Source organism: Molothrus ater, chromosome 1 (assembly GCF_012460135.2).
Source record: "Molothrus ater isolate BHLD 08-10-18 breed brown headed cowbird chromosome 1, BPBGC_Mater_1.1, whole genome shotgun sequence".
In the NCBI taxonomy this organism is placed as follows: Eukaryota; Metazoa; Chordata; class Aves; order Passeriformes; family Icteridae; genus Molothrus; species Molothrus ater.
Genome location: NC_050478.2, coordinates 151,229,570 through 151,255,332, shown reverse-complemented (window position 1 = coordinate 151,255,332; position 25,763 = coordinate 151,229,570). Strand labels below are relative to the sequence as shown.

Genomic DNA, 25,763 nt, shown 5'->3' with positions numbered 1-25,763 from the left:
TGCAGGGGACACAAAGGCTCAGTTATTTGAACAGAAAGTCCCTCCCTTGCCAAACAACCTCTGACAATCACTGGCTTTCCACAGGCCAGTGAAAACAGCTTTGTTTGGTATGCACAGGTTGTTATTTGGAGTAATTAACACCAGTCCTTAACACTCCAGGATTCCTAGACAAGTTTCCAGAAATCAATACCAAAAATGGGGAAGTTACAGAGCAGTCATGCACTTCTACCTTTAAAGGCAGCCCCATTTTTGAGGATTTTTTTTCCATATATTTTTGCCCAGGATTCTTCTTTGCTGGCAGATTTTGTGGTTTGTGGCACTCAAAGTATTTCCTAGTATGAACTACAGACAGGAGAAACCCACTGCTGAGTCTAGGCTGGACCCACTGATTCTGAAGATGTCTTTTGGGTGAATTTTCCTCTTTTGAACACAGAACCCTTAAGAAATCCTGCATTCACAGCCATGGTTATCAATAACAAAAGACATTCACATTTCCCATGCTGCCAGGGTTGCCATGCCCCAGCCCTGCCTCTGATCTCACAGAGTCCTTTCCCTTCATGGGAAGTCATTCCTTATGATTTTCAATGCTGATTTGCATCATTATTTCTACCTTGAGCCTGTGTTAATGCAGTTTGAGGCAAATCAGGCTGGCTGGGAGCAGGGTGGTAGATCTGGGGCCACCTGCCAGACCGGGGCCACCATCCTTGGGAGCTCAAGGATCTTGAGGCCAAACTGGGGCCAAATGCTGGACAGACCAAGCCCATGTGCTGGAGAGGCACATTTTGGGTGTGAATATTCCTATTGTTTCGATTCTGGCTGGCTGTGAAGAAGGGGATGGAGCCATCTGTGCTGTCCATGGTTATGTGAGTGCCGTGTGTGTTGAGGGGTAAAGGCTCTGCTCTTCCAGGCTGTCCATGTCTGTATATTCCAGCTGGGAATACATGATCCCCCCCACTCATTTCCAGACTTGGGAACATGGATCTAGGACAGGAGGAGCACCATCAGCCCACTGAGTGTGGCTGTCTCTACCACCCTTTTTTTGAACCAACAAATTCTCCAAATTTTCCCTTGAGCCAAAGATGTTTTTGTCTTCCCAGCTCTCCCCAGGTTGGGATTACCACACTTCCGGTTATGAATCACATCCTAACTCCCAATCTTGATTTTTTACATTTCTATCTTTATAATCAGGGGCTCTTTCACCATCAGCATCCTTCAGGTTAAAGGATTCGGCCATGAACCCCTTGATGTGCTTTAAAATTACTAAAGGAGCCAGACTCTCTAAGCCTGACCATGTGGTCTCAGTTCCAAATATTCCAGTTGGAATCGCTCTTTTCTGTCCCTAGTTGTGCTGGTCTCACCATCAAGGAGGCATCAGGACTTTCAGCACCCCCAGGACCCCTCAATTCCTGGACATACTCAGTGTTCCAAATGAATTTCACCACGTTATTGTAAAATATCATCTCCTCTCCTTTGCTGCTACTGGAAAGGCCTTTCCTGGTACACCCCAAGCTTGACATTTTATTTTTCCGCAGCTGGGGATTGCCCCGGATGCATCCAAGCCTCTCTCCCTTGTCACTCCCATCTGTTGAGCCTCCCAGGCTGCAGCAGCAGCTCTGTGCTGTTGGCTCTGTGAAATTCTGATCTTTTCCTCTCCCTGCTCTCACCAGGAATCTGCTTCTCCTTGGATGATGTCTCAATCTTTGTATTGACAATGTCCTTCAAAGTTTTGCCTCCAAATCTTTTACTGGCAAGCAACTTTTTTTTTAATTCTGAGGCTTCAAATAAAAAATAAAAATATCAAGTAAGTCTTCAGCTTAACAGAGGAACATTTATATTGATTTGTGTCCTACTCCTATCTTAGCTTTTTACCCCCCCCCCCCCTGCACTTTTTCTTTATCCACCATGCACAGGAATTCCCATTTTCTCCACTAACACCACAATGAGATGTTTTGCTGAAGATAGACAAAATATTCTGATTGCAGATCTAATCTCACGGAAACCAGCTGCTTTATTTAATGAAGATAATTAAGTACTAAGGACAAGAACTCTTTGACTATCTGTCCTGTGTGATCCATTTTCCATTTCCTTTTGTTTTTATGAGCCTTACAATGGGTGCAAAGCCTTGTCTGACATTTATCAGGGATGAGCCTTTGTACACCAAGCTGAATTTGCAGTGAGAGCATCAATGAGGCCAATCATTTAAATCACTTTTTTTGGTGACTAACAATAGGTGCCAGCCCTGAAATCCAACCTTTCCCCATCTCAGGAATCCCTGTCCATGGCAGGGGGAGTTAGATGATCTTTGAGGTCTCTTCCTGCCCAGGCCATTTTTGATTCCATAATCCTCTGACCTTAGGTCAGAAAGGAGTTTAATCCAGGGGCAGCAACTGAGATCCAGCAATTCCTTCCTTGCCTTCATCCTTTTCCAGAAAAATTCAGCGAAAGTGGCGGAGAGGATTTTACACCTCAAGGGTAGCAGGGCTTGGCCCGAAGGGGTTTCTCTGGAGGAAGCAGAGGGTCAGCATTTAGTCCTTCCCTCCGAGGCTGAATTTTCTGTGTTCAAGCCAAGCTCCTCTGCATTTCCTCTGTGCTTCTGCATTTCCAGCAGGTTGCCAGCCCTTTGAACAGGACATGGCCTCTTATTCCCCATGGAAATGCAAAACACCCATGAGGAATGGAAGCCTGTGTTGGCTGAAGCCTCAAAGCTCAAGATACAATATGAATAATGGGTACGCGCGTGAGATAATGTGAAAAAGCTGCCAATTATTTCAGACAATTGATCAAAGCCAAGAAACTCCTGGTATCCATTAAGAAACTCTTTGATTGTCCATCCCCTGAAAGCCCTCAACCCACACAGAGCAGGAGAGGATAAGTTCTCTTTTCATTTACTCATTTCTCCTGAACAGAAACTCCCCTGCACTTCCCTCACTTCCTGCGAAATTTGCCTCCTTCTTTCTCTCCTGCTTTCAAATAATTTCCAATATTTGCATAATTTTCTCTTGGTCATTGCCACACCTGTGCAGAGGTCACTTGTCAAAGTGCTGCTGCGAAGTGTTGTATTTTAATATTGGATTTCTGTGCCTTTGAAGCTCGCATTTTCCATTAGAGAGGAGAAAAAATAGCAGCCTCCATCCTGCTCTGTACTGCATAAATCATCATTGAGTCATGGAATGGTTTGTGTTGGAAAAAATCATCTCCTTCCAACCCTCTGCCATGGGCAGGGACACCTTCCACTATCCCAGGCTGATCCAAGCCCCATCCAACCTGGCCTTGGACACTTCCAGGGATGGGACATCCACAAAGTCCCTGTATAACCTGTGCCAGGGCCTCACTTATCCTCACAGGGAGGAATTTCTTCCCAATATCCCATCCAGCTCTGCCCTTCTTCAGTTTAAAACCATTCCCCCGTGTCCTGTCATTCCAGGCTCTTGTCCAAATTCCCTCCCCAGCTCTCTTGGAGCCCCTTTAGGCACTGGAAGGTCTCCCTGACCATCCAGAGCTGACCATCAGGACCATCTGTCCTCTATTCTCCTCCAAAATCCAACATCTGCCCTTTCTTTCCTGATTAAGACGTTCAAAAGACTTTCTCAACCTCCTCAGGTGCCAGGGAATGTGGCTTTTCAAAGAAACAAACACCTGTGAAGCAGCTGGATGGTGGGGACTTCATTCAGGAGTGTGCTCTTGGACCTTTATCTGCTAAGTTGCCACAGCTCCTCTGGCTGTTGTGGTGGCTGAGGGCCTCTTCAGAAGCCATGTTACTCCTTCCTAATCTGCCAAATCTCTTTTTTGTTTGTGCTTTCTGGGACACAGGAGATGAGCAAGGCACACATCGCTGCCCTGGGATTTTTTTTGGAAAATGATTGAAAACAGATCTCAGTGAAGAAGCACCTGGAGATGTTTTCCACAGGGATCTTTTCATGACTCTGACTTCTTCTTGCTACGAGTGGTTTGGGGAAACTATGAAGGGAAAAAAACCAACAACAGTCTACTTTCTATATTCCTCTGTTTAGATCTTGTCCCAACAGGAGCTCAGGAAGAGATAATCACCTCAGGCCCTGGTTCACCTGAGACACAGACAGGAGCATAGTGAACCCAAGCACTCCTTGAGTCACAAAAAAAGAAAGACTTGAGAGAAAAACCTCCTGTGCTGGTCCTAAATCTCCCTGGAATGTTTTCTTGCTCCACATGGGCCTTTTCCTCCATGGGCAGCTGTAGTGAAGGGGTGATTCAGATCACTGAGAGGACCACTGTAAAATCTATCAGCAAGAGTGGGGTTAATGAGATGTTGTAAAAGCAAGGTTCACTGTTATTTAATATATGGAAGAAATGTACAAAGGAAAACTGAGTTGGAATCAAACTAGAAGGATTTACAGAGAGATGTGAGACACAAAAAGGTAAAGGAGACCCTCCCATTGAATCACAAAATTTCAGAGTGGCCCCCCCTTGCTGTCCAAGGTACAGTTAGGTCCAATCTTAGTCTCAGATTTGGGCAATGGTTTCTGTCTAATGGAATTATCCTCACAAAGTTTATAATAATTAATACTGAGTACACAGGTTGGCAATATTACATTATTATTAATTCAGCTTGATATCAGCAACTCGCTGAGGATCTGCCATGAGTAGAGATCTCTCCACCTCAGCCAAGGAAGGATCTCTCAGCTAAGGAATCTCAAATGTTGAGGGGTGTCCCTGCTCCAGGGGAGACTCTCCTGGCACACAGTCCAGTTGGAATTCAGGGACATCTCAAATGAGACTCATCCAAAGATCCAATATTGGGAAAAGGTCTCTTTATCTTGAGGAGCAGCCTTGAGAGGTGTCCCAGCTCCAGGGAGGAGATCACTTCCATGGTGGTTCACAGAAGGCTCACTTAGGCTGTCCTATTTATGGACCAAAGTGGTCAGCTCAGAGTCAAATTTTACCAAATGGAAATGTATGAATGAAAGTGCCAGAGGGGCAAGAGCTGGAGATGCCTCTGGCTCTGGTCCAGGGGGTGTTCCAGATGCCTCCTGTCCCATCTGGGTCACCAGAAACTGATGCCTTGTGCAGGCTGACCTAGAACAGAGGCTAGAGGGAGCTGAAGAATAAAGTAGGGATTTATTAGAAAGCCTCAATGGATCCACCTTGGGCAGCACAAGAGCCCAGCCAGGGCTACACCCAAGATGAACCCAAAATGGTCACAAAATGCACGACTGGTCATGGGGTCTCACACTTTGATCAGTTCTGGTCCATTTGCATATTGGAGTTAATTGTCCAATTACAGCTTTAGCCCATGAAGTCCCATCCTCTTGTTTTTCTCTCTTCAGTCCACGTTGTTTCTGCTCTCGAGCTGGAGATTTGGATCATTTGTCCTTGGTCCCCAGCTAGAGAAGGAATTGTTTTGTCTCCCTGCTCTGTGAAGAGAGCTCACCATCCCCTCATATGAAGCTCAGAACTACACACTGAAGCAGCACAGAATCTGAAAAACATAAAAGCTAAAACCTGAGGCATCACTTGTACCCACAAGTTTCTCTGTTCCCTGATAAATGAGCCTTGGAAAAGGCACCTGTTACTCATGCTTTGATCAGTGTTCCAAGCCCATGTGCATCGATGCTCACTGTTTCACTCTGCTCCCCTGTGGTTTTCCTGGAGGAGTCCTTGGCTCAGGCTTTGCCTCCTCTGGGTTTTGGGCCGAGCTGCTGCTGGTTTGGTTAAAGGATTGAGTGAATCCATCAGAGCAGCCCAGGCAACAGACTTTGCATTTTCTTCTATTTTCAGACTCTTCACAGTTTTCCAGCACAGCCATGTTTTCCCAGTTTAGCAACCAAGATATACAAATTCTTGCATGTGCAATGTACAATTTCTCCACCTCCACAGCATTACTGTGCTTCATCCATGTGGGATGATGATGAATTTGGAGTTAGAGAATGGGTTGGGTTGGAAGGGACCTTTGGGATTATCTCATTCCACCCCCATGCCATGGGACACTATCCACCATCCCAGGTTGCTCCAAGCCCCATCCAACCTTTGAACACTTCCAGGGATGGGGCAGCCACAGCTTCTCTGGGTATGCCAGGGCCTTCCCACCCTCACAGGAAAGAATTTCTTCCTAATATCTCATCTTAATCTCACCTCTTTTAGTTTAAAACCAGTCCCTTTGTCCTTTCACCATCAACCCATGTAAAAAATTCTCCTCCCTCATTTTTGTAGCCATCCCTTACGTACTGGGAGGCTGCAATGAGGTGTCCCCAAGAGTTCTCTTTGCCTCGGGACTAGAGCTTGGGATGAATGCAAGGCAGGACCACAGGGACACAGGAAAGTTCATGAGGACATCAGGAGTCCCTTTCCAAGCTAAACTACCCAGTGACCCTCCCTTGCAGCCCCACCAGTGCAAACCAAAACCACACTGACCTCCTGCACCCACCACCTCTGGCAGTGCTTTCATTTACAGCCCCACAGTGAGGAGAGGTGATCCCTTCATTCCAGTCTCCTTGACCTGGTTTGTGATCCAAGGTTTGGGTTCTCCTGCTCTCCCAGCCCATCACCTCAGGAAGTGCCATTCCCTTCCCTGATGCGACTCAGTCATTGAATTCTTTAGATTGGAAAAGATTTTAAAAATCACCAAGGCCAACCCGGCCCTGCCAAATCCACGAAGGATCATGGAATGGCAGATGTAGGGTGAGAAACACCTCCACAGGAAGGATGAAGGCCTGGGGTTCACCACTGAGTGTTGCTGGTTGAAGAAATGTTGGGTCATGGCTCAGGGAAGGGGGGAATTAGGCTAAGAGCCTCCAGGGGTCTGCAGTCATTCCAGATTTTTCAGGACATTCACATTATTTCAGCCAGATCAAAATAAATCATTACATCTGAGGACCTACTGGGCTGTGATGGCTTTGGATGAAGGCCCTGGAGGGCAGCAGTCCTGGAGCCCATTTTCCCAAGATTTAAGTTTCCTGTAGTCCCGCCTATAGTCCTAAAGTCTAAAAGGTGATGGAGCAGAGTCAGGGAGATAAAGACATAATTTTTTATTTTTTTTTTGCTGGAAGATTTCAGCCATTTGAGGATGAGCACCAAGGAAGTGAATAATCTGCAGCTCAATTAATTTTTTTCATATTTTGCAAGTGATATCCTCAAACCCCTGTGCACTGAGCCACGCTCCGGCTCAGAGTCTGTCTGTTAATGCAGGAGGTGCCAGGGAAATCCAGGTGAGGTTGAGTCTTCCAGTACCTGATGGGGGATAACAAAAAAAAAATGGAAGTGGAGAGGTATTTCCTACAAAGGTACTGAGGGATTGGACAAGGGGAATGGCTTTAAGCTGAAGCAGGGTAGATTTAGATTTAGATTAAATATTGGGAAGAAATTCTTCCCTGTGAGGGTGGTGAGGCCCTGGCACAGGTTGCCCAGAGAAGCTGTGGCTGTCCCATCCCCTGGAAATGTCCAAGGCCAGGCTGGACAGGGCTTGGAGCACCCTGGGATAGTGGAAGATGTCCCTGCCCATGGCAGGAGGGACAAGATGATCTTTAAGGTCCCTTTCCAACCCAAACCATTCTGGAATTCTGTCATTGGCTTTGCAGGGATGTGGGCAGGGTGGCATCAGACTTACCATGGCCCTGCTGGAAACTTTAACCCCACACCCCTGTCCTGTAGCAGAAATGCTGCCAGATCTGTGCTAAATCTCAGCTCTTCACATCCTCTGAAGGAGGTATCAGGCTGTGGGTTTGAGAAACCTAAATAAAAAAAAAGCTGCACTGCACAGAAAAGGGGATTCCTCATGTCCTGCAAATGTACTTTATAGGGACATGTATTTTTAGAGGGGTGGAGAGGATACAAAGCTGAAATTTGGGTAAATGCAGCCCCGTGTTGTGACTCTGGAAAGAGCAGAGGGCCCAGGTGGCAGCTATGGGGCCTGGAGAGGTTCCCCAGCCCCCAGGAGAGATGCAAAGCACACATGGGATGCAGGCAGGGGGCACTTTTAAAAAGCAGACAGGGCTGGAGTTTCCACCTCTTTTATTAGAAATAAGACACATTCATTTTGTGCTCTGAAAACTGTACAGAGAGAGAGAAAAAAAAAAAAAGTGTTGACGAACACGGAGAGGAAGGAGGGGAAGGCATGGAAGGAGGGCAGGGCAGGACATGGGAAAACAGGATTAACCAGAGGAACTGAGCAGAGAAAAGTCGAATATCAACAGTTCTTAAACAAACATTTATCTCTGTAATTACATAACACTGTTAATGTCCTGCAAAGGCGGCTGCAGTGAATGGCTGAGCGGGGAAGGTTGGAGTGAAGAGGGCAGGTTCAGGTGGGCAGAAGGGCAGGGAAGAAGGAAAAAAAAAAGAGAAAATAATTAAAACACAGTAGAAAGATACCTGTATGCTAAAATTCATCATGTGTAATTATAATAATTACAATATCATACAACCCAGCATCTGAGAGAGGCCTTTGTGCTTTCCTGTTTCATGAATAAGCTAATATTGAACATTAATATCACAGTTTTATGAGTAACCACTTTCCCTATTTTTTAACTATTTGGATTTATTTAAGTTTTCCTTTCCATCCTTCATATCTAATGCTTAATGGCAAGGTAAATGCCTCTGTCCTTGGAGATCACCCAGGTGGCCCAAAGGGAATTCAAAGCAGAGATTTGTCACATCAAGCATCTCCCCATGGGGGAAACACAGCTGAGGGCAGTAATCGCTTTGCATCTTGTACCCATTGGTCATTTTTCCGTAAAAACGTGAGGTTTGGTATTTTTTAATTGAAAGGAGACCCAAGCACAGTAATAATTCAGACCCTGTTCAAGCTTTGCTGCTGTCTGGCACAATCTGGCCACTCGCAACCAGAGGTTTCTCTCCATCCACCTCCAAAACTGGGAGAGTTGGTCCAAACATCAGACAGACAGTGCTGGGAATGACAAAAATAATAATAATTAAAAAAAAAAGTCTGTGTGTAATGCCACTGGTTCATTTTTTAATGATAAAAATATTGCACAACTTTTTGGGGTGGAATGCAGACACCTCATTTTTTTTTTTTGTAAATAACCTTGAGAAATGTTAAATGAAAAATTTTAAATAGTTTTTTTTTTTTTTCCATAGTGAAATGAAAAGACTGCATTTTATGAGGATGAATGTCCTGCTCTCCTGATCAGCTCCACCTCTTCCTTTCTGCAGGACCACAAACCTGCTGCTGGCTCTGGGCAGCGGGGAGGGCAGAGAAAAGCCAGTGAGGGGAAAAGAACCAAAACCCAAACCGAATAAAGCAAAACAAAACATTGCAAGCCAGCAGTGAATGGGCTGTGTATTCCCACCATCCCAAAATTTCCACAGAGCAACTTGCCTTCCACCTTCAGCAGGTGGCATCCTCACCCCATGCCTGAGCAGTCTACGGCACAGAAAGGCATTCGAAATGACAAGAGGCAAAGAAAAGAAAGGTCTCGGGTTTCAAGTTCTCTTTTTATTGAAGAAAAGAAAAGAAGAAGGAAAAAAATAGATTATTTTGTTTGTTTTTTTTTTTGTCTGTTTGTTTCCAAGTGGACGTTATTCATGTTGTCAGTTTGTCTCAATGTCCTAAGGCAACGTCTCTGTTTACCAATATCTCCAGGTACAGCGGCAGATCTGTCTTTCCCTTTTTCTCTCTCTGCCTTCCAGGGAGGGGCAGCTTGGAATAAATTTGAGTCCGAAAGCAAGGACAAATAATAGAACCAAAAAAAAAAAAAAAAAAAAAAAAAAAAAAAAAAAAAAGGATGAGGCCAAGAGGACCTTTGCAAGGCCCGTGCTGAGTTTATCTATTTAACAGTCAATGACATGACCTACATTCTTCTTGTTGGTCTTGTTGTCTACCACCTTCCACCCTCTCCCTGGAGATGGGGCGAGCAGGATTTGGAGATTTGGAGCTGGTCCTTTCCTCCACCGGGGAGGGATGAGAGGAGGAAACCCCACCTCTCCCTTTCTCCAGCTTTCCAGCCGTGGGTGACGCCACCACGTCCCCCTCCGCGGGGACCCGCTGTGACCGTGCGCCAATGCCAGGCCGTGGCGTGGCACCCAGCAGTGGCAATGTCCTTGTGGCCACTTCTTGGCCTGTCCCATCTCCTTCCTTCTTGGATAAGCTGGCGAGGGAGAGGAGGGAGAGCCAGGAATGTCCCTCCAGGCTGGGTCTGCCCCAGCCAGGCCACATCCCAGCGTGGCTCCTGCAGGTGTCCCCTCTTGATGTCTCCTGATCTTCTGGGCCCTCTGTGGTGGCTGCTGGGCATCCTTCCACACCTCCCTGTGGCAGAGCAGGAGGGCTCCTGGCGTGCTGCAGCGACCCGAGAGCATCTTGGCAGGGCTTGTCCCCTGCATCCCCTCCCCACCCTCCTCCTCCTCTTCCTCCTCGCTCTCTTCCAGGCTCACTCCTCCAGTCCTGCCTGGGAAAGCTCGTGTTGTCCTGAACCTACAGCTACTATACTCTATAAAGTAATATTCCCCCTCTCTGCTGAGAACAATACAAAAGTTATTCCATCTTACCAAAGGTTTCAAAAGAAACCAAACACTTCTCTCGCTCGGTTCCGATTTAATTTAATCATTTCTTTAAAACGTGGTTTTGTTTTGTTTGTTTCATTTGTTTTCTGGAAAAAAAAAAGTCTTTTTTCTTCCCTTGCTGCTCAGACCTCTGTCTGAAGGTCAATAATGTCTTGTCCCACCAAGGGGATGGTGGCCCCTGTTTTCTCCCATTCTACAGTTTTTAGTTCTAGGGGAGACTGTGCCACAGGTTCGATGTCCTTTTTAACCCATGATGGCGGGGACTGGACTTTCCTGATGCCTTCCCAGGGTCTCTTGTTTGGTGTCTGCTGTTTTTCTTGCTGCAGGAGGAGGGAAATGTAAGAAAGGAGAGAGAGAGAGAGAGAGAGAAAGAAAAGTTAGTGCAAAATGCAAGAAATACCATGATTTTACCTCCTCTTGTATTGACAAATCGTTTTTTCCGTGCAGCTTCTCATCCAAAATAAAGTGGGGTATCAATGAAAATGACACTTAGTGTACAAACTGTCTATTTTCAGGAAGAAAATGTTGTTTTTCTTTCCACTGCCACTTCCATCACTTAATGACTGGATATTTCAGCCTTCAGCTGAGGTTTTTGCTACTGAAAAAAACTGAGTGTTGTTTTGAGAACATCAGATCTTTTACTACTTCCACAGATGTAGTGACAAGACAATGGGTGATGGCTTTAAGACAAAGGAGGGAAGATTTAGATGGAATATTGGGAAGAAATTCTTCCCTGTGAGGGTGCTGAGGCCCTGGAATGGAATTCCCAGAGAAGCTGTGGCTGCCCCATCCCTGGAAGTGTCCAAGGCCAGGTTGGAAGGGGCTTGGATCAGCCTGGGATAGTGAAGGTGTCCCTGCCCCTGGCAGGGGGTGGAACTATAGATGGAACTACAGGAACTATAGGATTTAAGATCCTTTAAGATCTATAAGATCTTAAAGAACTATTAAGATCTTAAAAAACCACAAGAAACTATAAAGAACCTGTAAGATCTTTAATGTCTCTTCCAACCCAACCCACGTATGAAATCCAGATTACAATGAGCTCTTCCTGAACACCCATTGCATTTGATGCACAGCTATTTGCAGACTCCTTATTGCAGCAGAACCTGCTCCCTGCTCCACCAGGGAACCAAATCTGTGCTGCTTGAGGAGCTGGAGCTCAGCTCTGAGGCTGGAAACATTTCCACCAACTCCACACCAAGCCCTGGACGCTCTATTGACCCAGTCTCCCCCCAGCACCCCACCATGAATATTGATCCAGAAAATCTTTCCATGTTTTTGCTGACATACACCAAGACAAGGCTCTGGGGGGGGGCTGGAAAATGGGTGTGTTCCTCAGTGGGTAGAGAAAGGAAAGGTTTTAAATGAGTTCTTCCACTCAACTTCTCCCCTCCAAACACCAGTGATGCTTTTCACACTTAATTTTCTCCACAAAAACACTCCAGTACTGGGAAGAAAAGGCTTCCCTGGAGGTGACAGAGCCCTTTTGAGCCACCTGCCAAAGGGGAAGCGGGAAGGGTGGGAGGAAAGCGGTTTGTGGAGGATGACAACAAGGAGGGAAAAGCCTGGAGAGAAGGTGAGGAGCCAGATGTGCAGGGGACACACCACCAGGATGTGTCACAGCTCGAGGCTGCCAAACCAAAATGCATTGACTGAGGGGAGGTGGAGCCACAAAAGGCTGTGGGGCCACTCCAGGATGCTGCTGAGGGCCTGGTAGGAATCCTCCATCCCCATCTGCTGCAGGCTCACCCAGCAGCCTCAGCTGCTCAGTTTGTCCTTCCCTAAGATGTTTTTGCCAGGCTGTTGTTTGTCCCAGCTCCACACTGCAGTGCTGACAGGAAAGCTGCTGTGGAATTATCCCTGCAGCTTTCTTTGGATCACCCAAGCCAGGAAATTCTGCTTGTCCAAACTTTAATGTAAAAATAAGATGTGGCCTGAAGTTGGTCCTGCACCTCACTACTCCCAGGAGGAAGGCTCTGGGTGAGAGTTTTTGGTGGGTTAGAAGGTGGGGAATGCACAAACCAGGTAAACATCTCCAAGTGAAGTGAAAGCATTCTGAAATTATTTTCATTCAAAGGGAGAAAAATAAGTTTTCATCTCTTTTTAAAGAGAATTGTTGTTTGGATTTTTTTTTTAAATGAGGTTGTGTAAAAGTATTGCTCAAAAGAATGTAAAACACTAAATTTTCAATTTTTTGAAATCTGCAGCTGAGTTTTTCATTAAACTCTACAATTCAGAGCTTTCCTCATGCTGCTGGTGTTTTTCTTACTTTATTCCACGATATAACACGACACTGATTAATAGTAATATGACAGAAAAAGTGATAAAATTCATTATTTATTCCATTATCTTTTTTGGAATTTATTTTAGAACCACTGCCACTAAAATTAGAAACTTATTTAACTCTTGTGTGTGTGTGTCCTGATGAGACAAGCTGGAAGTTTCCTGAAGGGAAATTTCCACCTACAGTGTTTTTTGGAGACCATCAGTCTGCCTGAAAAGATACAGCAGGAAGGAACACAGACAAAAAAGCACAAATAGAGCAAAAATTGAAATGAAATTAAGTTTCCCAAAAGGTGAAGAAAAACCTTGGTCAAGACAGAATTTTTTCAATGAAAAGCAATTTGTTTTCTCCCACCACTGCTGTAATGCCACAAGTTTTCAAAACTGCTGATGTCCACAGCTGTATTAGAGAGCAGCACAAGTGATCTTATGCATGAAGTTCATAAATAATTCGGTTTTTCCCCTCAAACAAGCACCCTTTTTGATGGCATTATTTATGGCCACCTTCAGCATCAGGTTCTGTTTGCAGCCAATGCCTGTTTTAGCAGTCTCTCTCCATCTGCCACACTCCTGACCTTCAGCCTCTCCTTCATGCTGGGAGGATGCTCCCAGATCTGATCATGCACCCTGAACGTGATCAGCAAACCTCAGAGCCCTCCCTGCCATGGGCCAGTGAGCAAGAGGAGCTGCAAAGCCAGGGAGGGAACAGAAATTGAAGGAAAAAAACCCCAAAAACCCGACAAAATACAAAAATGATGAGCTCAGATCTACAGCAGTGGCCTCTGATCAGCTCTGTCACTGGGGAACACCACCTAAGGGTGACAATAATTATTCAAACCCCAGACATTAAATGCTGTGAGTTGTTGAGAAGAGAATAAATTAAGAAATGAAGAGAGAATGAAACAGGAAATATTATTCTGCCAGTGAACAGCTCCATTCTGCACCTGCATCTTGAATATTCTGGGCACTCCATGGGCTTCCTGAGAGAAGGATAAAGGGAAAATGATGAATGTGGCCAGTTTCCAGCCATGGATAAAGTTATAGAGATGTCCTGTGGGAGGGAAGATTGCAAACTTCCACCTTCAAGCCTTAAAAGAGATTATGACTGGATGTAAAAGAGGTTTGTGAAGCTCTGTGAGGCTTGTGGATGATAGGAATGGACCACTGATGGTGGGGATTGGGATAATCCCTTCCAACAAAGGAACTCCAGAGCACCAGGGAGTGAGCCCACAGTGCCCAGCCAACCTCCAGGCCACCTTTCCACAGCTCTCTGTCCATCCTGAAAACTTCCAAACTCATGAAAAGCACATGGAAACACTCACAAAACCAGCATCCATTCGGTGCTCTCCAGTGAAGCGGCACCACTCTGCATCAAGGGGTCTCTGAGCACAAATTCCTGCAGTTTTGGGGATCTTTTTGAAGATGCCCCACCACAGCCTGGCCCTCTTATTTTTCCAAGCTCCTTTTCACTCTGCCATGGAGAGGAGGCAGAAACTGCCTTTGGGTCTGACCCCACATGGTGATTTCCATCCTCTTTATCAGTGCGATAGGTTTACCTGTGACCGTGGTGGGCTTAGTGACTCCAGAGGTGTTTATTCACAGTTAGAAGATGAAAAAGAGCTCTGGAAAATGAGGAAATGAACAAGGGACACTTGCTTTTAGTTCTGAATTTCTCAGGGAAGGATCAGACTTCTCTGGTGAGGCTGTGAGGGAGGTGCTGGCTGCAGGAGGACTCAGTGCCCACTGGGATCTCTGAGCAGGTTAATCAGCCTGGCAGAGCTCTGGGAAGGATGCTGGGAGACAAAAGAAAATCTCCTCTTGGCACAGGACACCCTGGGAATTGGTAGCAGGCTCCTGGGAACAGCTCCCCTTTTCTTTCCCTCCATACGGAAAAAAAGTTTTTATGGGGTCTTGGCCAGTTGAGCAGCACAGAGAAACAGGCACTGGGCTCATGCTCCAACCCTGGCATTTCCCTCCAGCTTCACTGCGGGGTCTTTGCAATCCTTGCAGACAGGAGGGGAAACTGAGCTATGCACAGGAAAAAAAAGAGAAATCCTGGAGAGAGGGATGTGTAATCTGGCTGGAAAAGGCACTGGAGCTGGCTCAGTGCCTCTGAGACAGCCAGGGCTGGCCCCAGACAGGGGCTGAGAGCACCAGGAGCCAGGGACAGAGCCATCACTCTGGCCTGACACAGCCCAGGAGCTTCTGGGAAGGAGGGAAATGTTTATCAGTCCCTGCCTGGTGCCAGGATTGTGGAGGAAAAAAAAGGGGTGGGGAAGGAGGGAGCATCCACACTCAGAGCTGGGGTAAAACCGTCCCCACACTGGAGGTGTTCATCATCCTGGTGGCACTGGGACTCTCCTTCATTCAGCCCTGACTTTCATTTTAGCTGCAAATTTTTAAGGTCGAAGGAGGGGATTTGGGATAAAAGGTGTTTAGGGTGCAGTGCCAACAAACCCCCCAAATCTCTGACAAGGACAGAGGCAAAGTGCATTGAGATAATCCACACATCCTTCTGCTGGAGCTGGTCCTGGCAGAGTCACCAGTGCTGGACTCGTGGTGGGTATGGAAAGGTGATGGTGGTGGGTCCTTACCCTGGGTCTTCAGGGAATCATCACAAAATCACAGAATGGTTTGGGTTGGAAGGGACCTGAAAAACCATACCATTCCAGCCCCTGCCCCGGGCAGGGACACCTTCCACTATCCCAGGGTGCTCCAAGCTCTGTCCAAACTGACATTGGACACTTCCAGGGATGGGACAGCCACAGCTTCTCTGGGCAGCCTGTGCCAGGGCCTCAGCACCCTCCCAGGGAAGAATTCTTGCCAATATCCCATCTAACTCTGACCTCTGTCAATTTAAAACCATTCCCTCTTGTTTTGTCACTCCATCCCTTGTCCAAGTCCCTCTTCAGCTCTCCTGGAGCCCCTTCAGGCACTGGAAGGGGCTCTAAGGCTTCCCTGGAGCCTTCTCTTCCCCAGGCTGGATAATCCCAATTTTCTCAGCCTTTCCTCACACCAGAGCTGCTCCATCCCTCTGATCACCTTGGAGCTCCATGTCCTTCCTGTGCTGGGATCCCAGAACTGAACAAAAGGTTCCAGGTGGAGTCTGACCAGGGCAGGTTTGAGGGGCAGAATCCCCTCCCCTCACCCTCAACACTTTCCTGTGCTGCCTCCAGGAGTTCTGGCTGGCTCCATCCCAAGCTCCTGTGTCCCAACTCTTCTCCTTAGGAGCAGCATCCCTGCAGTGCATAAATGCAGCCCAAGAGTCTGCTCTGAAGTACAGCTTGGATTCCCCACTTCAGCCAAAGCTCATGAACTGCTCAGGCTGTTCAAGCTGCACCTTCCTGTGTTTGTTTCGTGGAGTTTTTGTTTGGATTTCTGGAAATTTATATTTTTTAACAGCCAGTTTTTATGGTTACCCTGAATATCCTGAGGAGCAGCTCAGGGCCTTCCACTGAGCTCTCGGTGATAAGTCCCCTGGAACTCCCTCCCATGCTGTTTTCCTTGCCTCTAGAGTCAGCTTGAAGGATATTTCATGACCGGAATGGTCTCTCCCCACGACATGGATGAGTGCAGGACCAGGATGAAGTTATTCAGAGTGCAGAGCAAGGAATTTGAAGGATAAATGTGGCTCAGGCTCATCTAATCCATCTTCAGATCAATGTCGATGAAAAGTGATTAGAAAATGGGAAAGCTGTCTTGTTTGTTTAGAGAATGATAAATTTTCCTTTCCTTCTCAGAAAGAAGTAGCTGCAGTTCTTTCATTTTATGCTGCTGAACTACAAAGATTATGCTTTTTCTTTTTTTTTTTCCTTTTCATTTAGGAGAAAAGCAAAATAAAAGGAAGTGGCTGGCTTTGTTCAGAATTTCATTAAATTAAATTGGAAAGAAAAAAGTAAAAATAATTTGTGGTTTTAACTTGGAGATCAGTTAGGAAACTTGATATACCCAACATTTTCTGGGCTATAAAAACATGTTTTCTGCTTCTGTATTTCCTGAAGTTCATCCATCTTGAGGGGTGGCTGTGAGACAAACTCTAGCAAGGCCAAACAGCTGAAGGTGAACAGACTCTGGATCAAGGAGGTCTTTTATTGACTCCAGAAAAGCCTGAAGGCTGCACAGAACACCTGTGGTGCCAGCAGCATGGGGAACAGGCTGTTTTCCAGAGCATCCTTGCTGTTAATCCAGCTGGTCCAATCCCAACCTTTTTTGGGACAATGCTTATGGTCTGTGAAGAGCCCACTTGGAGGACTAAATTCCCTAAAATGCTGAAAGCACTCAGAGCTGCCTCATGGGGGCAGCTGGGGATCCAGGAGGGGATCAAGAGCACCCAAAGCACTGTTTTTTATAGAGTCTTTTGTTTAGACTCTATAAAGAGTTATTAATACCTCAGAGTACAAAAACCCAGGAGTTTCAATGTATCGGTGTCGGAACTGAGCATGCAGGGAACAGATTTCTCTGGGACAAATTTTGTCCTCTAATTGTTGGGACAAAAGGTGCTGGATGATCTGCAGGAGGAGGTGAACTTCTGATTGATGGTGTGTTTTGATACCTGGGAGCTGGCAGATGGTTTATGGCTGACTGAATTAAGATTTGATGTCATTTTCATAACAGAATTTATTGTGGTAATTATGAGACTTTATGCAGAGCTCCTCCCTATAAAAGCTTCATTAATTGGTCTGTTAAAATTTGCCTTTAAGCAGTGCAGGGAGGATTAAAGATGTGACACAGAGACATTCTTCCCAAAAGTGGAGCTTCCCTTGCAGAGGGACACCCAGCCAGCAGATTCCCAGTGTTCCAATTCCTGTAGCAGAGCACACCAGGGAGACACAGCCCTGCCTGGGAATGAGCTAAAATATCCATCAATATTCATAGAATCATAGAATTGTAGAATCAGGGAATGAATTGGGTCGGAAGGGACATTAAGATCATCTCATTCTACCCCCTGTCATGGGCAGGGACACCTTTCACTGTCCCAGGTTGCTCCAAGCCCCTTCCAATCTGCCCTTGGACTATTCCAGGGATGGGGCAGCCACAGCTTCTCTGGACAACCTTGCCAGGGCCTTACCACCTTCACAGGGAAAAATTTCTTCCTAATATTCAACCTAAACCTGCCCTCTGTCATCTTCAAACCCTTTGCCCTTTTGCTGTGACTCCATGGTCCTTTTTTCTCAACACACCATTAGGTTGCCAAAGCCAGTGCTGCTGGAATGGGCAAATCTCCAGATGCCCAATGAGGAAAGCTCAGAAAAGTCTCATTGTGAGAAAAGAAAGTGAGGAATCAAGACAGAAGCACTGTCCACAATGAAATAAGAAAAAGTTAGGCAGAAAAAAAACTTTATATCTTTTTAAAATAGGATTTGGAGCAGGTGCTTTTCAGGATCAGTAGGGATTTGGGATGGGATTTGAGAGTTGTGGTTTTTTTTCCCAGAGAAGCTGTGGCTGCCCCATCCCTGGAAGTGTCCAAGGCCAGGCTGGATGGGGTTTGGAGCAACCTGGGATAGTGGAAGATGTCCCTGCCCATGGCAGGGGGGTAGGATGAGATGATCTTTAACGTTCCTTCCAATCCAAACTATTCTGTGATTCTATGAATCATAAACTGAGTCCAGATCCTGCATGTGAGCTGCAGGACAGGAGCCAAAGCCAAAACCATTCCAGCTGCAGGGAGCTGAATGTGGCAGGGAGCTGATCAACAAGAAGGAGAAAATCCAAGGAATTTGCAGAGCTCTGTCCAGCGCTGACCTTGGCACAAGCAAAGACCTGCTGTTTAAAATGAATGCCAAGCCAGATGCATTGCAGAAAAAGAGGAATATAGATGTGATTCCAGCTTCTCTAATGGAGCTGGATCAAAAGGATTCCTGCTGAGGAGGAAGCAGGAGCACCACTTCCAGTGCTATCAAAGCGTAGGAGAAGCAAAACCTTGGCTTTTTTAAAAGCCTACAAAACCACAGACCCCTCTCAATGTCCAGCCCAAACTCAGGAATTTCTTTAGCAATTAACTCCCAGGGAGCAGCAGCGTTGGAGATGTTAAACCCTGAGAACACAGATCTGCGCAGGAAAAATATTTCCTGTGTAGTACAAAGCAGCTTGAAAATAACCACTACCCTGCTTTAATGTGAAGAACTCTCAGCTACAGGAATTCAAAGCTGGGTAACTCTGTGTATTTAGGAGGAAAAAGGGGAAGAAGTTGAGTGGTGGAGCCTGCAGTCTGCCAGGCAAAGGTCAGGCTTTGAAAGGGAGAAACAAACTTGCAGCACGGTTTTCCAACAATGGGTTTTTTTTTTCCTTTTTTTTGGTAGCAATTGGGGAGGTAAAGAAGGAGTCAAAGTGATGGGAGTGATTAGGAAGGAAGAACTCTGCTGTCTGAGTCAATCTCAAGCTAACATTCCAATATACACCCAAAACCTCCCTTAGAGAAAGTGAGATTTAAAATCCACGTGGAAGGCACTCACTGCTTATTGCAGCCTTAAAAATGAGGGTTTGGGGCATCCCAGACACCAAAAGAGCTTTAAATTTTCATCAGGATGCCTGGTGGGGGTGGCTGGGTATTTTGATGCAAATCCTGCTGTGCTTGTCTCCAGCTCTTTGGTTCTTTTGATGCTTCCTGGTTGCAAATAAGCTGTCAGGGGGATAAATATTCCACACACACTGAGCTCATTCAGTTTTCCTCTGAGGGGCTGCACCAGCTTCCAGTTTGGGCTGGGATTAAATGGAAGGGCAACAGTGTGAAACCTCCACAGGTTTGGGAGGAGGGTGAGCACAGCAAAACAGCTGCTCCTGAGGTGCTATTTTTAGATTCTTCTGTCTCTTCAGGTGGTCAGAGGACATCTGTCCCAAATTCCAGCAAAACATGAGCAAAAAATTCCTGCCTACAACCCCAAAACTTCCTTCTAAGTTAGGAAAAAAATCAGTTCTACCTTCCTTGCCTCATCTGAAGACTGCAAGGGAGAAAAAAATTTACCACAGAACATCCAGAGTGGGAAGGGACCTGCCAGGATCATGGTAAGGTCATACAGGGACCCATCAGTGCATTAAAAACCTGACTTTTCAACTTGGCTGTCATCAGATCTTGCTGGATGTCATCCTGCTCCAATCTTAATTCCCTAGTATGGAAAAATTAACTTTGGGAAATAATGTCTACATCCCTGATCAGTCCATACAGCCACGAATCACAGAATCCCTGAAAGGTTTGGGTTGGAAGGGATCTTAAATATTGCCCTCATTCCACCCCCTGCCATGGGCAGGGGCACCTTCCACTACCCCAGGTTGCTCCAAACCCTGCCCAGCCTGGCCTTGGACACTTCCAGGGATAAAACATCCAAAGCTCCTCTGGGTAACCTGTGCCAGGGCCTCACAGGGATGAACTTTTTCCCAATATCCCACCTAAATGTCCCTCCTTCGGCTCCTAAATCGTCAGATTTTAAGGAAACAGCAAGAGAAGAATGGGATGAAGAAACAGATTTTCAATCTCTTAGGAAAAAGGGTGGAAAATTCAACCATCACATTTTATTTATTGTTGAGAATTTCTCCAGCTTCGAGGGTAAAATATGATTTTTAGAACCCCTTTTAGAGGGGTTTTCAGCCATAACACAAAGGTTTCTACAAGCAGGTGTTCTTCCTTTTTAGAAGGAGCACATGTGGTCACAATCAAAGCCATTTTGAGTGTGACCACGTTTTTCTGCTGCAGGGGTGAGGTGGCCAAGGCTTGAGCACCACCTGGATGTGTGGTCCTGCGTGCTTTGAATGTGGATCCTGCTGGAAAATGTGATTTGAATCAGGAGTAGTTGAGGGTGCTTCCAGTGGGAGCATTTTAGAGTTGAGGTACAGACAAAAGATACTATGTGTCACGTGGAATAAATTTTATGTAATAAACTGGAAAAGAAAACATGGAAAAATCCATGTTTATTCCCCAAGGAAGGGCAATTCTTTATTACTGTACTCTGAAGCCCAACTTAGTTCACCATTAGGAATGTGCTTTGGTTTCCAGCAAAATAACTGCAGTGAAAAAATAACTGTGGCCAGTGCCACATACCTGGAAATGCCTGGAACATGAGCAAGATTCAGACCTGACTGGCATTCCAGGAATTATCCTGCTTCCCATAATTCTCTGACATACTAGCCCCACTCATTAGGAAGCTGATGGGAGTGGGAACACCCCAATCCCAGCAGGATATGGATTAGGACTCCTCAACCACAGGTTGATGGAAAAGCAGAATTCATCCCCAAACCTGTCTCCATTTAAAATTCCCTACAACTCAAGTCTCTCTTCCCAAAGGACTGGACAAGAGGAAATGTCCCCAAGTTGTGCCAGGGGAGGTTTAGGCTGGATATTAGGAAAAATTTCTTCACTGAAAAGGTGGTCAAGAGAGCTGGGATATTGAATATTGGAACAGGTGCCCAGGGAAGTGGTGGAGTCACATTCTGGGAGGAAATTTTAGCTGTGGCACTTTGGGACAGAGTTTAGTGGTTGGACTTGATGATTTTAGAGGTCTTTTTCAACCTTAATGATTCTGTGATTCCTTGATTATGTTTCCAGCACTGTCAGTTACTTCTCTGGGACAGTGAGCAAAGGACATTTTTCTTTATCAAGTCTACATAGCACTAACATTATCCCAAGCTTCCATCTGTCAGGATACCTAAAAAGAGGAACACGTGCTTGTATAAACCTTTGTGTCATGGCTGAAAACCCCTTTAAAAGGTGTTCTAAAAATAATATTTTACCCTCGGAGCTGGAGAAATTCTCAACAATAAATAAAATGTGATGGTAGAATTTTCCACCCTTTTTTCCTAGAGACTGAAAATATGTTCTTTCATCCCATTCTTCTCTTGGTGTTTCCTTAAAATCTGACAATTTAGGAGTTCATGTGAAAGGAGCTTGTGTTTAGTGTGACATGGTAAATGCACGGGAGTACTGTGTGGATGGCAATTTACAACAAAATCGCTAAAACCTGATCCCTAAAAATGTCCAGCCCCGTTCCTAGGAATCCACATGATGCCTGTCCTGTGTAGACATTTAATTCCAGTTTCATCAGCATTTTCTGACCTTGGAGCTGAGGGAGGAGAGAGGAACAGCAAGATCAGGACAGGCATTGTATCCTGGAAAGGACTGAGGACAATGGGACATGCTGCCAGGAGAGGCTGGGAAAATGCCAGGCTTGGAGAGAGACTTGGGAGCTTGACTTTGTGGTTGTTTATTTAAAAGGGAAATCAGAGAGAACAGCTATGCAGGCAAATGGAGCAGATCCAAGAAATATCCCTTCTGCTCTAGGATGAGGAAGGGTTCAGGGGTACTCCAGGATCCTGTCATGACCTTGCTCATGCCCAGAAGGCACAGAGCTTTCTGCTGGTTAAGGAATGTTTGGATTCATGTCTGTCTTAGGTTGAAAGATTTAGCTGGGGGTGTGTATTTTATTTGACATCTGTTAGAGGTGGGGCAGTTATTTTCTGTTAATTGGGCAGGTTTTTTTATCTCTTCCACAACCAATCCACCCTCCAGGAAATATCTTCTGTTCATGGGCCAGTGAGTGTCACTGCATGGCTGATAAAATTCCATCATCCCATTGGGAGATGCTCTGCCCAGGGGGAGGAGCCAAGCATTCCTACCCGGATATAATCTGAGGTTTTGGGACACCACAAGCAGCCTTTTCCCACTGGATTCCCAGAGGAGCAGCTTTCTTCTCCACTGGATTCCCAGAGGAAGACCAGGCCCATCTACATCAGCCCTGGACCTTCAGAGGAAAACTCCACCCTCCTCCAGGATCCCTGCTCCAACAGAACCACAGCTGGCACTGCAGGAGGGCTGAGCCACCACGGAATGGGATTGCAACCACCACCCTGACCCACAGGGTGTCAGCTCCTGTTCTGACTCTGCCAGTGGTTTGTTTTCTTTTTTGTATTTTTTTTGTAAAAATACAATGCAATAGCATTTGAATTTTTAATTTTCCCAGTAAAGAGCTGTTATTCCTATTCCCATATCTTTGCCTGAGAGCCCCTTAATTTCAAAATTATAATGATTTGGAGGGAGGGGGTTTGCATTTTCCATTTCAAGAGAGGCTTCTGCCTTCCTTAGCAGACACCTGTCTTTCAAAGCAAGACAATGTCATGGAAGGGGTTGGGATGGGTCCAGGATGCTCTGCAGTGCAAATGAAAGCCAGACTTACACTAAGGTTTGTTTTATCACTGCCACCAGAAGAAGCACTCCATCGTTTTATAACCTAAATACACATGAAAGGGAAAACATCCTTTTGTTGTTCCTTTAATCCCTGTTATCTGCTCTTTGCTTTTTGGGTGAGCTGAAGATGGGGCCTGAGCTCCAGTGGGGTTCTCAGCAACAAATGGTAGAAAAAAGGCTGGAAAAAACCTGTTTATTTGACTTTGTGTTGCTTTGGATATTTTTTAAACAATACCCACTCTTGACTTGCCAATCCTGCTCTTCACAAGCTCCCCCTCTCCTGTTACATCCAAGAGAAAATTCCCAACTTGAAAAAGATTCAGTCAATATGCAAAAGCCACCTTCAGAACCTCCTTCGACAGCTCAAAGCTCTTTGATGCTGACAGCGGCAACTTTAATTCTACATAGATGCATCTCTGAAATGCTAAAACCTTCCCAATCTATAAACCCCTCCTGCAAATAGACCACAGATTAGCTTTTACACTGCATTTAAGCATTTTTTGGGTTTACAGCTGCATCATACTAAAATTACTGCAAAAAAAACCCAAAACCCCAAGAGGTGACACTGAGTGAGACACATTGGGATTCTGGGTCAGGCAGGATTCTTTGGTCTGAACCTGTAGAACCCACTGATTCTCACTCTGTTACTACCCTGGGCAGCCCATAATGACACCTTGCCACGTGCAATAAAAGTAGGATTTGCTGGGGTAACATCTCTGGAGCTCAGCACAGCAATGCGGGGTCGGAACACATGTAAGAATGTACCCCCTGTTGACAGTGACAAAAATATCCTTTGTCTCCTAAAAAAAGGAAAAAAGCCCAGACGTTTCTCTCCTCAATTAGATGAAAAGACACCTCATAGGACCTGGGGGACTTCACCTCAAACTTAAGGATAGCCAATTGGACAGAAGCCAAAAAGTCCCACCTAAGCAATTTACTAGAAAAAGAAGAGAACAAAGAAACTAATTGCTTTTGTGAGGTGTTTTACCAAGAACAAGAACCTCTTGCCCTGGCTCAGTTTTTCTCTGTAAAGAGCTTTGTTATTTTGCCTATTATTAAAACTTTTCTGTTTCCAACACTGCCACAGAAGCCATCCAGCTGATTTTATGCCATCTGAAGTGACTGAGCTATCTCGGGTGTGATATAAATCTCCAAGAGCTTATAAGACCTAGCTTGAAGATACCCTTGTATCAAACACAGACCAAAGCCTCTGTAGTGCTCTGCTTCCCTCCAAAAAACCCCAAACTTTTTGTTCCATCACCCTCTGAGCTCTGCTCTTGCCCTCCAAGGGAGTCCCATCAAAATAAACCCCACCAGTGCCACATCTGCCACATTGCAGGGGGTGATACATCCTGGATCTGTTTTAGGATCATGGAATCCCTGAGGTTGGAAAAGACCTCCAAGATCACGGATCCAAGTGTCAACCCAGCACTGCCAAGGCCACCACCAAACCATGTCCCCAGGTGCCACATCTACATGGTTTCTGAACACTTCCAGTGATGGTGATTCCACCTCTTCTCTGAGGCAGCCTTCTCCAATGCTTGGCCACCCTTTCACTGCAGAAATTTTTCCAAATATCCAACCTGAACTTCCCCTGGTGCAACTGGAGCTGGTTCATCTTGTTCTATCACTTTTTACCTGGGAGAGAAGACTGACTCCCGCCTCCTGTCAGGGAGTTCTAGAGAGCAGAAGGTCCCCCCTGAACCTCCTTTTCTCCAGGCTGAGTCCCCCCAGTTCCCTCAAGTGCTCCTCACCAGACTCGTGCTTCAGACCCTTCTCCATCTTTGTTGCTGTTCTCTCCCCAGCCCCTCAATTTCTTTCTTGTCATGAGGGGCTTTGATTACAAATCACCAAGGATTGTTACAATTAGCTCACCTTGCCTCTCTCCTGGAGTGCAGGAAATTTAATTTCTTATTGCCAACCTGGCTCTGCTGCTTGTTTTTCTCTTCAGCTGGAGCTGAAAGAATTCCTTGCAGCCCTTCAGTCCTTGCCCAGCTGGCAGGAAGTTGCCATCTGCCTGCTCTTCCTTATTTTATTAATTACAACAACAATTATTACAAAGGCTGCTGATAATTTTTTCCAGTCCCAGATCTCTGCCCCTATGAAAGGCTGAAAGGTGCTTCCCTAAGTCTGTCTCCTTAAAAGGAGGCCCCTTTTCCCTGGAACTTTGCTCCTGGATATCACAGGACTCACAGAATGGTTTGGGCTAGAAAAGACTATAAAATCATCTCATTCCAACCCCCTGCCATGAGCAGGGACATCTTCCACTATCACAGGTTGCTCCAAGACCTGTCTAACCTGGGCTTGGACACTTCCAGGGATGGGGCAGCCACATCTTCTCTGGGCAACCTGTGCCAGGACCTCAGAACCCCCAGAGGAAAGAATTTCTTCCCACTTTTCAATCTAACCCTACTCTCTTTCAGGTTAAAGCCTTTGCCCCTTGTTGGCTGCCACACTCTTGTCACTCTATGACCTTGTCAAAGTCCCTCTACAGCACCTGTAGGGACTGAAAGGCCACAATAAGCTCATCTAGGAGTCTTCTCCAAGCTGAACAATCCAAATTTTCTCAGCTTTTCCTCATAGGAGAGATGCTCCAGCCCTTGGAGAACCTTCATGGCCTTGTCTGGACCTGCTCATTTCCACATGCTCATATCACAGGTGATCAGCTGTCACAAATAACCTACATTTAATAGTCTCCATTCTCCAAAATGTGCTCCCAACATCACACCTTAAATCCCACTGCTGTGGCCATCCTAAATATCCCATCACTGCCACCTTGGCCTCTGCCTCAGCCCCACAAGGGAGGGGAGATGCTTCC

At 45.9% G+C, this 25,763-nt stretch overlaps 1 protein-coding gene across 13 annotated transcripts in view; it reads right to left on the bottom strand.

Moving 5' to 3' along the window:
* Nucleotides 1-9,407: 9,407 nt before the first annotated feature.
* Nucleotides 9,408-25,763, bottom strand: part of ADGRB1 (adhesion G protein-coupled receptor B1) — a 288,288-nt gene continuing 271,932 nt past the window's right edge. For all 13 annotated transcript variants that reach the window (XM_054514932.1, XM_036404287.2, XM_054514939.1 and 10 more), the window contains one exon: nt 9,408-10,811. In XM_054514932.1, the coding sequence (XP_054370907.1) occupies nt 10,614-10,811 (198 nt within the window). In that variant the 3' untranslated portion in view covers nt 9,408-10,613. The remainder of the gene's footprint in view (nt 10,812-25,763) is intronic.